This window comes from Aquarana catesbeiana, linkage group LG02, assembly GCF_042186555.1.
Source record: "Aquarana catesbeiana isolate 2022-GZ linkage group LG02, ASM4218655v1, whole genome shotgun sequence".
In the NCBI taxonomy this organism is placed as follows: Eukaryota; Metazoa; Chordata; class Amphibia; order Anura; family Ranidae; genus Aquarana; species Aquarana catesbeiana.
In genome coordinates, this window is record NC_133325.1 from 93,560,947 (window position 1) to 93,573,940 (window position 12,994).

The 12,994-nt window shown below is 43.7% G+C and overlaps 1 protein-coding gene across 4 annotated transcripts in view; it reads right to left on the reverse strand.

The window, feature by feature from the left end:
• Positions 1-12,994, reverse strand: part of SETDB2 (SET domain bifurcated histone lysine methyltransferase 2) — an 86,294-nt gene that overhangs the window by 45,543 nt on the left and 27,757 nt on the right. For all 4 annotated transcript variants that reach the window (XM_073613219.1, XM_073613220.1, XM_073613218.1 and 1 more), the window contains exons 6-8: positions 9,694-10,251; positions 5,290-5,409; positions 2,257-2,426 (exon numbers count right to left, since the gene is read on the reverse strand). In XM_073613219.1, the coding sequence (XP_073469320.1) occupies positions 2,257-2,426; positions 5,290-5,409; positions 9,694-10,251 (848 nt within the window). The remainder of the gene's footprint in view (positions 1-2,256; positions 2,427-5,289; positions 5,410-9,693; positions 10,252-12,994) is intronic.

A 12,994-nucleotide genomic window follows, 5' to 3' on the forward strand; every position in this document is an offset into this window, starting at 1 on the left:
GGGACCTGTGACGTGTCCCAGAACATTGCCGGGAGGGAGGGGCCACCTAGGAGTCGCCTAGGTGGCCAGAAGTCGGAAGCAGGACAGGAAGTCCCAACTCCAAACCAGGTACCCGGCGCCCCCCCAAAAATGACATGCCAATTGTGGCACTTTTGGGTGGAACTCCGCTTTAAAGAATATGTAAACCCAATATTTCATATTCCTGACCGTGGCTGCTGTACCATGTACTTGTATGAAAATTGTATCCTGTTCTCTTTGTATTGCTTCCTTTGTGTAAAATCCCTGGTGTTCCTGCCAGTCCCTCTGCTCTCCTATTAAAAACTTACTACACTAAGCAGAACACACTGGGGTTAATTACTATAACTGGAGAGTGCAAAATCTGGTGCAGCTGTGAATGGTAGACAATCAGCTTCTAACTTCACCTTGCGCAATTCAGCTTTGACAATAGAATCTGGAAGATGATTGGTTTCTATGCACAGCTGAACCAGGATTTGCACTCTCTATAGGGTTGCCACCTGTACGGGATTCACCCGGACAGTCCGGGTTCTGAATCATCTGCCCGGTTTTCAGACTCTTGAAACCTGGACAGACCATTCAGGCAGGGGGAGCTCCATTAGCATATTTGTCACTGTGGAGACAGCAGCAGTGTCACTGTTTCTCCATAAATACAATGTGCTGGTGTGTGTGTTAGAATCTAAAGCTCATTCCTGTCTCCCTTCCTCCAGGCTCCTGCAGGGTCTCTTTTATCAGTGACTTAACTCTCCCCCCCCTCCGATCACTAGTGCAGTGTGCTTAGAGAACCCGGGAGGCGGAGCTGAGGAGTAGATGATGTCGGGCTGGCGCTGCTCACACTACATGCAGGGAAGAGGTGAGCTGAGAGTTTTTGTCTTGGGGTGGAAAGCTGACAGGATTTGTTTTGAAGGAGTTGCTGTTAAGGGTTAAGGTGACAGGAGGATTAGTCTGAAGTGTGTCCTCCCACCTCTGTCTATACAACCATCCCCCATCCTCAGTCCAGATAATGTGCAGTAATTTATGACCATTCATTAACCCTGTGTTTATGTGGAGAGTGTAAACTTCTGATTGTACAGAGCTTGGATAACACAGGGATATATGAATGGTCATACCTTCACGTCATCTGTACATACAGAGTGCTAGGTGCTGGCAGTCTTCATTGTTGTACTGTTGTAAATATTAGTGGACGAGTACAATAGTTTTTGTTTTTATATACATCACTATTTCTCAGCCACCAACTCCCCCCAGGTGCATCACCCCCCCCCACCCCCAAGACCACTTCATACATCCAGCTGGCACCATCCCCTCTGCACTCCTCTCCTATACATACTACCCCCCCACCATCCCCTCCGCACTCCTCTCCTATACATACTACCCCCACCATCCCCTCGCACTCCTCTCCTATACATACTACCCCCACCATCCCCTCCGCACTCCTCTCCTGTACATACTGCCCCCATCATACCCACCACACTCCTTCTGCCACTCTGTATATCGCAGAGCTCTGTGCCTCTAAGCCTCGGCCTGCCACATTAATGTTGGCTCCCATGAGACAGCCATCTTTAAACCTGGGGGACCCATGATCTTCAATTGCCTGGAGGCCCTATGAGTTATCAGTTCGCCCCTGGCCCAGGCTGTGGCTACCCAGCAGGGTTGCTCACTGCAATTGTAAGCCAAGAGTTTCAACTTTGTTGACTCTGATGTAAAGGGGGGTCTTGTGATTAACTCCATATGATTAGAAATGTTATTTAATCACAAAATATATGTATAGTGTATACTACATAAATACATAAAAATTGCCTTGCATTGTAGAGGTAATGAATTTAATGTACTACTGCAAAAAAAAATTGTCGTGCGCTGCTAATGTGTTCGGGTTTGGCTTGAAGAAAAAGGTGACAACCCTAACTCTCCAGTTTTAGTAAAATCAACCCCACTGTATTCAGTTCTCTAGGAGTGCATGGAGCTCAGCATACTCTCCTCCAATGATCAGACTTCCCCCCCACCCGCCCCTACAGCCTTTCACCTGGAAGCTCAGTGTGCTCCTGTTTCTCCTCCCCCAGCTCTCATGCAGCTAAAAACAGAGGGAAGGTGATCACATATTAAAAAAAGGGGAGAAAAGGGGTGTTTATAATGTATAATTTATATTTTAATGCCTTAATCTGATCTAATCTTAATGTATATCTTGATGTTAAGACTCAAATATAAGACACTGACATCATGAATACTGTTACAGATGCAACTTGCCTGCATAGATGCATACAAAGGTCCCTTTGTCAAGATCGTCCAGGCAGCGCACCCCCCAGCCTCTCTCTTCGGTTTTGTACACCTGAAGTCGGACTTGAAGACCGTGCTGTACAACCCGGTTCTGACACATCCTTTGATTACATTTACAAGATACATTACATTCATACAGCCTGCAGTGAAAAAAAAAGTGTTTGTAAAAAACAAATAATTAAGTCCTGTGATTTCTGTATGTTACTATAGCAGCAACATTTCTAACAGCCTGTGACACAGCACCAACTGGCTTCCTAACAACGATAAGTCATCCCTGACAGCAGAATGTAAAACAAAAGAGCTGCAATAAAAAAAAAAAAATTTAAAAAAATTGCCGTGCCCCCCACCCCCCAATCCATACCAGGCCCTTCTGTTTTAGGTCTGGTATGGATTTGTGACGTGGGACATGTACATCGTTTAATGTAATAGATACTGTGGGTGGATGTCTGCAGGCCATCTGCGATCGCTGCACAGAGACACAGAACCAGGATCTGCCTATGTAAACAAGGCGGATCCCTGTTCTGACAGGGGACAACACGGAGATCTGCTGTTCCTAGTGATGGGGAACAACGATCTCTGTGTTGTCCCAGTGAGCCCATCCCCCGCACAGTTAGAACACACCCAGAGAACACAGTTAACCCCTTGATCGCCCCCTAGTGTTAACCACTTGACCACTGGGCTAAACCCCCTTCCTAAACCAGACTATTAATCAGCTTTCGGTGCTCTCACACTTTGAATGAATATTACTCAGTCATGAAACACTGTACCCATATGACATTTTTGTCCTTATTTCACACAAATAGAGGGTTTTTTATTTTCTGTGCTATAAATAAAAAAAGACCGAAAATTCTGTAAAAAAAATACATTTTTCTTTGTTTCTGTTATAAAATTTTGCAAAGTAGTAATTTTTCTTCATAAATTTTGGAAAAAGTTTATACTGCTACATATCTTTGGTAATAATAATCCAAATCGGTGTATATTATTTGGTCTGTGTGAAAGTGATAGAATCTACAAGCTATGGTGCCAATCACTGAAAATTGATCACACCTAACGTACTGATGGCCTAACTCATTTCTTGAGGCCCTAAGAAGCCAGGACAGTACGCACTTTTTTTTTTTTTTTTTTTTTTTTTTTTTACACAAAGTTGTCCATTTATACAATTTTTCTAACACATAGCATGTACATGGCAAAAATTACACCCCAAAACATTGTCTGCTGCTCCTCCTGAGTATGGCGATACCACATGTGTGAGATTTTTACACAGCCTGGCCCCATACAGAGGCCCAGCATGCAGGGAGCACCATTAGGCGTTCTAGGGGCATAAATGTCAAATTTAATTTGACTACCTATTACACTTTGAGGCACTGTAGTGGCATGGATGAGCCGTGGATGGGGATGGCTAAGCATGGTTGAGCCATGAACGTGGATGGCTAGGTATGGATGGGATGGCTGAGTATGGCTGGGTGGGTATGGATGGGATGGCTGAGTATGGCTGAGTATAGCCGAGTGTGGATGGGATGGTTGGGTATGGCTGGGTATGGATGGGATGGCTGGGTATGGCTGAGGATGGATGGAGGAGTAATGCTGAGCATGGATGAGTCGACGTATTCTGGGAGGGCGTCCATGGATGTCCTCCCAGAATCTTGCTCCCGTGCGCCCCCCAGGAATATCCGTGACCGAGGGGTCCTCACGGATCACGGTAAATGGCCACTGACGCCGGTTTGTTCACAAGTGATCGCTCCGTCATTTGACGGAGCGATCACGTGCTAAACGACCCGTTGTCAGTGGCCATTTACCGTGATCCGTGAGGACCCGGCAGTCACGGATATTCCTGGGTGCGCCCCCCAGGGGGCGCACGGGAGCAAGATTTTGGGAGGACATCCATGGACGCCCTCCCAGAATAAGCCGACCACGCTGCAGCCATCTTTCGGCTATGACCCGGTCGGCAAGTGGTTAATATACGCTCATTGCAATTTTTTTACCGAAAATATGTAGCCAAATACATATTGGCCTAAACTGATGAATAAATTTGTTTTTTTTTATATATTTTATTGGAGCTGTATTATGGCAGAAAGTAAAAAAAATATTGTTTTTTTTTTCAAAAATTTACGGTCTTTTTTTGTTTAGAGCGCAAAAAATAAAACCCACAGGAGGTGATCAAATACCACCAAAAGAAAGCTCTATTTGTGGGGAAAAAAAGGACATCAATTTTGTTTGGGTACAGCTTCGAATGACAATTGTCAGTTAGAGCGACATAGTGCTGAAAAAATGGCCTGGTCATTAAGGGGGTAAATCCTTCCGGGGATGAAATGGTTAAACGGGGCTTCCAGATTCTGATAAGCCCCCGTCTGCAGACCCTGACAACCATTAGCCAGGGTTGTCGGGAAGAGGCCCTTGTCCCCATCAACATGGGGACAACCACCCACACCCCAGTTAAAGCGACGCAGTGCCGTAAAAACGGCCTGGTCATTACGGGGGTAAATCCTTCCGGGGCTGAAGTGGTTAATTGAACAAGCTGAAGTTAGAAGCTGATTGGCTCCCATGCACAGCCGGACCAGATTATGAGTGCACTTGTAGTAAATTTACCCCCCCCCCGACTGTGTACTGTGGGGAACTTATCTTTTTGCTCTGCCAAAGTAGCACTCACCAGTACGAGGTTGAAGATTATCACATTTTTATTTGTAAAACGTCACAGAGGTCAAATAGGGCCAATGTTAAGGGGCTGCACAGGGTTCCTTCCTCACAGAGATACTGTGACACTGTCGCCCTCATCACATAGGTCCAAAACAACCCCTTTTTCAAGCAGGATTTAAAACAGTACTGTGCCAATTCTGTTTATAAAGAGATATTACGTCCTAAATAATTAGGGAGTTGATTCAAGAGAAGGTTTGAGATCATTTACTCTTTTTATACAAAACTACTGCAGAATACTACAAACCTAACATTTTTGCCCCTATCCAGTATTTGCTAGCACATGACATAACTAGCTTACATGCTTCTTACCCAGGAGGAATAGGAGCCTGGAGGCGCTTATACCTGTAACCGGTTGAGACTGACTGCCTGGGTGACGATACATTGTTATTACATGCTCTGGCTGTCAGCTGCAAACATGTACATGTTGAGCTAAAAAGAGGCAACATGATAAAGAAAGATTAATGCAAAGCAATATTGTAGAGACCAAAATAACCATTTAACTTCTTTCTTCAGTTTTAATTGAGGTTATAAACTACATTCACATACAAAGTAATAGATTCAAATAGTAGTGACCATGGTTGTGCCACATCCCTGAATATGCAGGCTAATTTTGAAGTGTGGATGGGATTTTTCAGGCACAAAGTGATAATCATACAGATTAAACACACAGAAAAACGAGAACTAAAGATAAGGATCCCTCAAGGTGCAAATCCCTGCTAATGCCAGTTATGAATACATCTATAAATATATAAACCTCTATACAACTGAAGCTGCAAAAAGGGGAGAGAGGGCGAAATGATTGGAGTGGGAGCTCTTAGTATCATATCATCAAAAACGCATAATAAAAACCCTGTTCGGGCCCCACCGACTCCAATGACATAAAGGAGATAAGGAAAAAAAGGAAAGGAAATACACAGCCCACTGTGCAATTACAAAAAGTAAAAATGTATTATATCAAAAACACATAAATGGAATAGCCAATGATAAAAACTGAACCATTCACAAAGTGTCAATCATACTGTGATAAAAACTCAATGTCCACCATTTTTGCCCCTATCCAGTGACAGTAATATGATAATATATATATATATATATATATATATATATATATATATATATATATATATATATATATATATATATATATAAAACGAGGAATGTGAAAGTACAATATCTTCAATCCTGAGCAGCAATAATAAATTGAAACATACAGTAGAAATTGCATGCATGTGAATAGGATGTGGCTCCCAACGGGAAATGGATCCTCCTAGATAGATCAGACCTGGATCCTGGGAAAGAGGCATGCTGGCATATTGTGGTGAGTGTTGTTAATACCTTGATGTATCCAAAAAGGGGGGGGGGGGATATGAAAAGGGGAAGGGAAGACACCCTGGGTCAACAGTGGTCTAGAGGAGTTATATGGAATTGAAAAGGTACAGTCACATTATGTATATGGCATGAAACGCCAGAGATTTGAATGCAAAACAATGTCCTGTAACCTCCCTCTCACTGTTGCAAACCATAATTTGATATCCAGAGTATGGCATGCAAGTTGACAGACCTGGTCCATGGGAGGCCATGCATGGATCAAAGCATACAGTCCAAAGTAGAAAGAGTAGATGGATACTTACCAGGTGGTGATGGAAAAACAAATCTTCAGTGCCAGTACCATTGCCGATTTCCAATGAGGCCCATCAAGTATAAGCAAATGTTTATATCCTCCAGTCACAAGGTGGACAAGGAAACAAAGCCTAACTGGTTTCGCCGGTCACTGTCGACTGCGTCAGAGACAGCATGGTCCCATCAGTACATAAAATAACATAATCTGATAAAAACTGCAACTACCACTAATACATGTGCACTATAAACTGCATAGAGATTACAGCAGGGGTGCTCAACCTTTTGAAGAGCGAGGGACACATAAGCGATTTGGTAACTGGTTGTGGGCCACAATGAACTATGGTGTTTTACCGGCTCCCAAACCGCAAATGTAAACAACCCCTTACTGTCCTGAGCCCCCTTTAAGGCTGCTTTCACATTGATGCGCTGCTGTTTACCTGCACCATGGGTGGAGAGCAGCCCACCTGTGGCTTAGCTGCTTTCAGAAAGCGCACCAAACCCGCAGTATATAATAGAAGTCTACGGCTTAGTGCTGCTAACCCACAGGAAAGCTCCAGGTGCACTGCACCAGCGGATCAGTGTGACCTTTTCCTTTTCTTGCTTCTGCTGGCATCACTCTCCAGGCTGTTAGAAAGGTCCCAGACCAAATGCACTTGGTATCACTCTGCCTAGGACACGAGTTGGCGCTACAGAGGAAGCATAGGCTTATGCGGCTCCTGCTCATTCCGCAGCAGTCTGCTTCCTCTGCTGCCGGCTCGATGCACTCTGATGCTCTGGGATGGCAGGATGGCAACCCATTGATTGCAATCTGGCCTCGGCGACCCACCATCCTAGAGCATGGGCATGCGCTTCCCTGGTTTGAGGTCCACATTAGAGGGTTCTAAGGGACACATGGTTTCCACGGGCCACAGGTTGAGCACCCCCTGGAATTACAGAATAAACCTAAACACGTTTCGATTCACAAAAAGCAATCTTCATCAGGTAACTACAGCCACTATAATGTTGGCTTTGATTTTTGTAAGTCAATTGATCTTATTTTAAATTGTATAGTCTATTTAGAATTGTGTTGTTGGAATCTGATGTATACTTATTTACATTTTAGAACATACCACCATATCTAATCCCCTGATGAAGATTGCTTTTTGTGCATTAAAACATGTAAAAGCTTATTCCGTAATCTCTATGCAGCTTTGGCAGCTTACAGTGTATATGTATTGGTGGTCGTTTACATTTTTATCAGATCATGTTTTTCTATGTATGTGTGGATTTTAATTTTTGTACAATAAAAATGTGTTAAAAAGGAGAAGTATAGTCAAAGCTATTTTGGCTATAAAACAGAGCTGGTCCAGACTCTGAAAAGATCCAGACTGTATGGTTGGGATCTGCCCAGAAGCATGGACCAGCACCTGGCTCCGCCTCTCAGCAATCCGCTGAAAGTCTGAGCCAGCTCCTGTCCCCTCCACAGCCCAATGCTCCAGTGAGCACTGGAGGGGCAAAGCAGACAGCCAGTGACCAACAGTCACAGCTCTGTGCTCAGAGGGGGAGGGGAAAACTGAGTGATCAGCGGTGTTTGATCACTCGGACTGATGCTGCATCCACCTAGGTGAGTACTGTATAATGCTTTTATTTTTCTCATAGCTCCTACATCGCTTTTAATTTTAATCTGTAGGATCATAACTTTGAGCCTGAAAAATCCCATCCACTCTTTGTTGAAAATGAGTCTTTATATTCACATACGAACACAATTTTGTGGGAAAAGAAAACAAGTAGTGACAAGCTGCATTAATGTTTGAGTCAGTACAGTTAAATATTTTGCATATTTGTATAAATGAATGATATGAGTGTATTAAAAGGAATTGGAGATATGGCAAAAAAATAGCAGCTCTGTTAACACATAAAAAGTAGTCGGGGGGGGTTTATGTCTCTGTTGTATCCTTAGCGCTAATCGTACATCTTCACTTATTCCTATGAAGGATCCATTAGTGCAGCCTTTCTTAGAGATGTTCCTAGGGGTTGCTCGAGATGTGGCTGATTGACCTCCCTGATCTGATGGTGCCTAAATAGTTCCAGTGCCAACACCACTTGGCAGAGCCAGCTGGATGACACCAATGATCTTTTAAGCTGTCTGTAAGGGTGGAATTCTGATGGGCAACGTCAGGGGCATTCCTAACACTTGCCGGCAATGTATGAGGCTTTTTCCCTCCACTGACCTGTGATTAATTGGATTCGGCAGAGGCTTTTAGAGACCTTAAAGTGATACTAAAGCTTTGTTTTTTTAAATAACAAACATGTCATACTTACCTCCACTGTGCAGCTTGTTTTGCACAGAGTGGCCCTGAACATCCTCTTCTGGGGTCCCTCGGCGGCTCTCGCAGCTCCTCCCCGCATTAGATAACCCCCTAGGAGAAGCGCTTTCCTGAGGGGGTTACCTTACGGGCGCGCTCCCAAGTCATTAATTCGGCGTCCATAAAAGCCGAATGTATGACTCGGCCCCGCCCCTGTCAAATCATTGGATTTGATTGACAGCAGTGGGAGCCAATGGCTGCGCTGCTATCAATCTATCCAATCAAAGCCGGGACTCCAAGGAGAGAAGGATGGCGCGTCCCCACCGAAGAAGACGAAGGGGCTCAGGCAAGTAAAACGGGGGGGGGGGGGGGCTAGGGGGCCGGTGACTGCCAGGTGTTTTTTCACCTTAATGCATAGGATGCATTAAGGTGAAAAACCACAAGCCTTTACAACCCCTTTAAAACTACCTCAGGGGTTCCTCTTGGGCACAAATGTTGCAAAAACCTTCACTAGAGGGTGCAAGATACACAATATTTTATTCAAGCCTCCCTCTTCTGGATCCACCATAGTAATACATAGTTGTTGACAACAGTAGTTCCAGCAGGACCTGAACAACAATTAAAACTTTGGAGTGTTCAAATCTTGCTTGTATCAGCCTAAAAAAACAACAAAAAAATAAACTACAAAATGATATGAATATACAGCCTTCTGTTTCCACAATAATGAATTTGACAAAAATTATACCCAGCTGTTCTATATATTTCCTAGCTTATAATACACTCCTCAGGGCAGATCAAGCATACTTACACATCTAAACATCCATCCGTACAGTCACAGCATCCAATGAAGAGATCAGTAAAATTATTAACCGAGTATCCATGTGGCCATGGGCTCTTCCTATATGTAAACGAAGATGGTTTGGTCTTATCAATTTCATTGCAGAGTGAGACTGGCACCAGTTCCACATCTCTGCTGATATCTGCTTCTTGAGTTACAACTGGGCCCATTTTGATATTTCTCTCCAGTTGAAGGAAGGTGTTGAATGAAAAATAGTCCAGAAATAAAAAGTTGCACTTTGTCTGAAAGAGGTAAGCCTGCACATCGTCAAAGTTCCGCAGACCCTTTCCACAAGGGGCTTTGTAGATGACATCCAATGTCCTGGAAAGAAGGCCAGACTTTGCGTGCCTCCGCTGGAACTGACACGTGATGGGAAATCTGAGTGGGTTTCCTCTTTTGCTAAAGTATGGATTCACTTCAGACAGGCATGCCTCTCCGCACGTATGTTCCAAAAAACGAACACACTGTGTGGTGGAAGGTAAACTTATATCATTTTCATTGGGGTCTGGGCTGGTCACCTCTTCTTCACTGCAGAAGAACAACACAATGAAAGGGTCATCAAAGTTATACTCATATGTAAGCTAGAGCTGCACAATTAATCGTTAAAAAATCGTGATCTCGATTCACCCCCCTCTGACGATCTCTCCTGCAAAGTTTGACAATTCTTTCATATAAACAAATGGAGAGACTATGTGCTCACTCAGCTGTCAAAAGAAAGCATCTGGGCATTCTGATACATTTTAACTAAGCTTCCTTCTTAGATCAAAGGGAGAAAACTTCTGTGTAAATAAATAATATGGGCAATCTGCTAAGTTTTAAACAACGTGTAAATGCAAGAAGTTTAACCACTTAAAGTCTAAATATTTTTCTGACACTTCTTAAAGGGGAGGGCCACCCTGAAAAAAAAATTGCACCAAAAATCCTAAAAAAAAAAAAAATTTAAACTTACCTGAACCCTTGTTGCTAGGCAGTCTTCGTAATCTGCCTCTTCCTATTCCGCGGCGTGTCCTGTTCCTCGGTGAGCGGCCCCGTTGCCTTCTGGGAACTGTGTGTGTTTTCCCAGAAAACCACGGGCCATTCACAGAGCGCCGTGCCGCTCGCACGCGCGTGCGCAGTAGGAAACTGGCAGCGAAGCCACAAGGCTCCACTGCCCGTTTCCCTTAGTTAGGATGGCGGTGCCAGGACCAGAGAGCCGAGGGGCGGGTCGGCCTCAGGCGGCCGACATCGCGGGCACCCAGGACAGGTAATTGTACTTATTTAAAGTCAGCAGCTACAATGTTTGTAGCTGCTGACTAAAAAAAAAAAAAATTTTTGCTGGCTGGAATCCCGCTTTAAGTTAAAAAGAATATTTTTTTGCTAGAAAATTACTTGGAAACTCCAAATTTATATTATATATATTTTAGGATACCCATGGGAATAAAATAGCAATTGCTGCAATATTTTATGTCACACTGTATTTGCCCAGCGGTCTTTCAAATGCAATTTTTTGGGAAAAAATACACTTCAATAAATAGAAAAAAATATAAAAAATGAAACAGTAAAAGAAAGCCAAATTTTTTTTGTTTTAATGTGAAAGATGATGTTACGCCGCGAGAATCGTGAGAGAATCGTGATCTATCTTCTAACGAAAAAAATTGTGATTCTCATTTTAGCCAGAATCGTGCAGCTCTAATGTAAGCATACCTGGCTCAAATCCTATAGAGAGGGTTCCAATAAATAGAGGGAAGTGGTATGACACAAAACTGTAAAGATAACTTTTTGACAACAAAATTAAAGGATAAATTATTTGGACAGGTTGGAAATTTTCATACAAACCTCATAAAAATCAGCTAAGCACTATTTGTGTCTAAATAAAATGCATAATAGTCTCAATTCAATTCAGAGAAAACAGTAGTAAAATAGTTATGGGTTAGCAAAACAAGTGGTCTTTAAAAGTCAGATGAATATGAAAGAATTCAGCAAGAATATTTTTTCATTACAAGAAACGTTAAAAGAGACATTTGAGAATGTGTAAAAAAAAAAAAAAAAAAAAAAAAAAAACTATTTATACTCACCTAGGTGGATGCAGCCTCAATCCGATGCTGCATCAGTCCCCTGCCAGCTCTGCAGTGAGAAGTGAGCGATCAAACACAGCTGATCGCTCGTTTCTCCCCCTCTGCTCTGAGCAAAGAGCCGGGACTGTCAGTTTCCAGCTCTCGCTTCCCGTGCTCACTGAAAAGCTGGGGTGTGGAGGGGGTCGGAGGGGCTGGCTCAGGCTCTCCGCGGATTGATGAGTCAGCTGCTGGTCCAGGCATCTGGGTGGATCCTGCCTGTAAAGTCAGGATCTTTACCCAGCCTGGAGCGGTTGAGTGACGCGAGCCGACAGCGGTGTTACAGGAGTGCAGAAGGAACTGCACTCCAGTGATCCATTGGAGAAGTACAACCAAAAAAAGCTTTGGCCATACCTCTCCTTCAAGTAAAAGATAACTAGTTAAATGGTTGTAAAGCCATATTTTTTTTTTTAACAACAAACATGTAATACTTACCCGCTATGTGCATTCATATTGCACAGAGAAGCCCCAATCCTCCTCTTCGAGTCCTTCACAGGTGCTCCTGGTTCCTCTTTCCTACCAAGTGCCCATCATAACAATACACTTGCTATGAATGCAACCGTGCAGGCTCGCCCCCAAGCCACGCTTTGTGTGTCCACTGACACTGCTTAGCACATCCCCCCCCCCCCCCCCCCCCGCAGCTGTGATTGACAGCAGTGGGAGACAGTGGCTCCCACTGCTGTCTCTGAGCCTATGAAGAGGGAGAGGGTGGACAGAGACACACTCTCCTCATTTTAATAATAATATTTTTAATCGAAAGTGGTTGACATTCTAATATTGATAGGACATATGCAGGCACTGTCGTCTGACCCTTTCAGGATTGCTAGTGTATGTGTAATGATAAACCAGAGCTTGAAATTTCAGCAGGGCACCTCCCTTGCTTCTTGTAGGTAATATCTAGGTGCAAGCTGGCTGAAACAGGATGTCTGTGGGCAGTCAAATTATGCCTGCACATCCCTCCAAAATATAGAGTGTATGCCAGCCATTCTCAAACAGGGTTCTATGTGATCAAAGAGTTCCCCAGAGGTGGCCGGGGGTTCCTTGGGCTGGTTGACCTTCCATCTGATGGTGCTTGCATATTTTTGGGTCCAACAACAGTCAGCAGAGCCAACAGCATCACACCTATGAACTTTTTACTTGTTTGTAAGCGTGGCATTCTGACAACCACTGTAAGGGGAGCA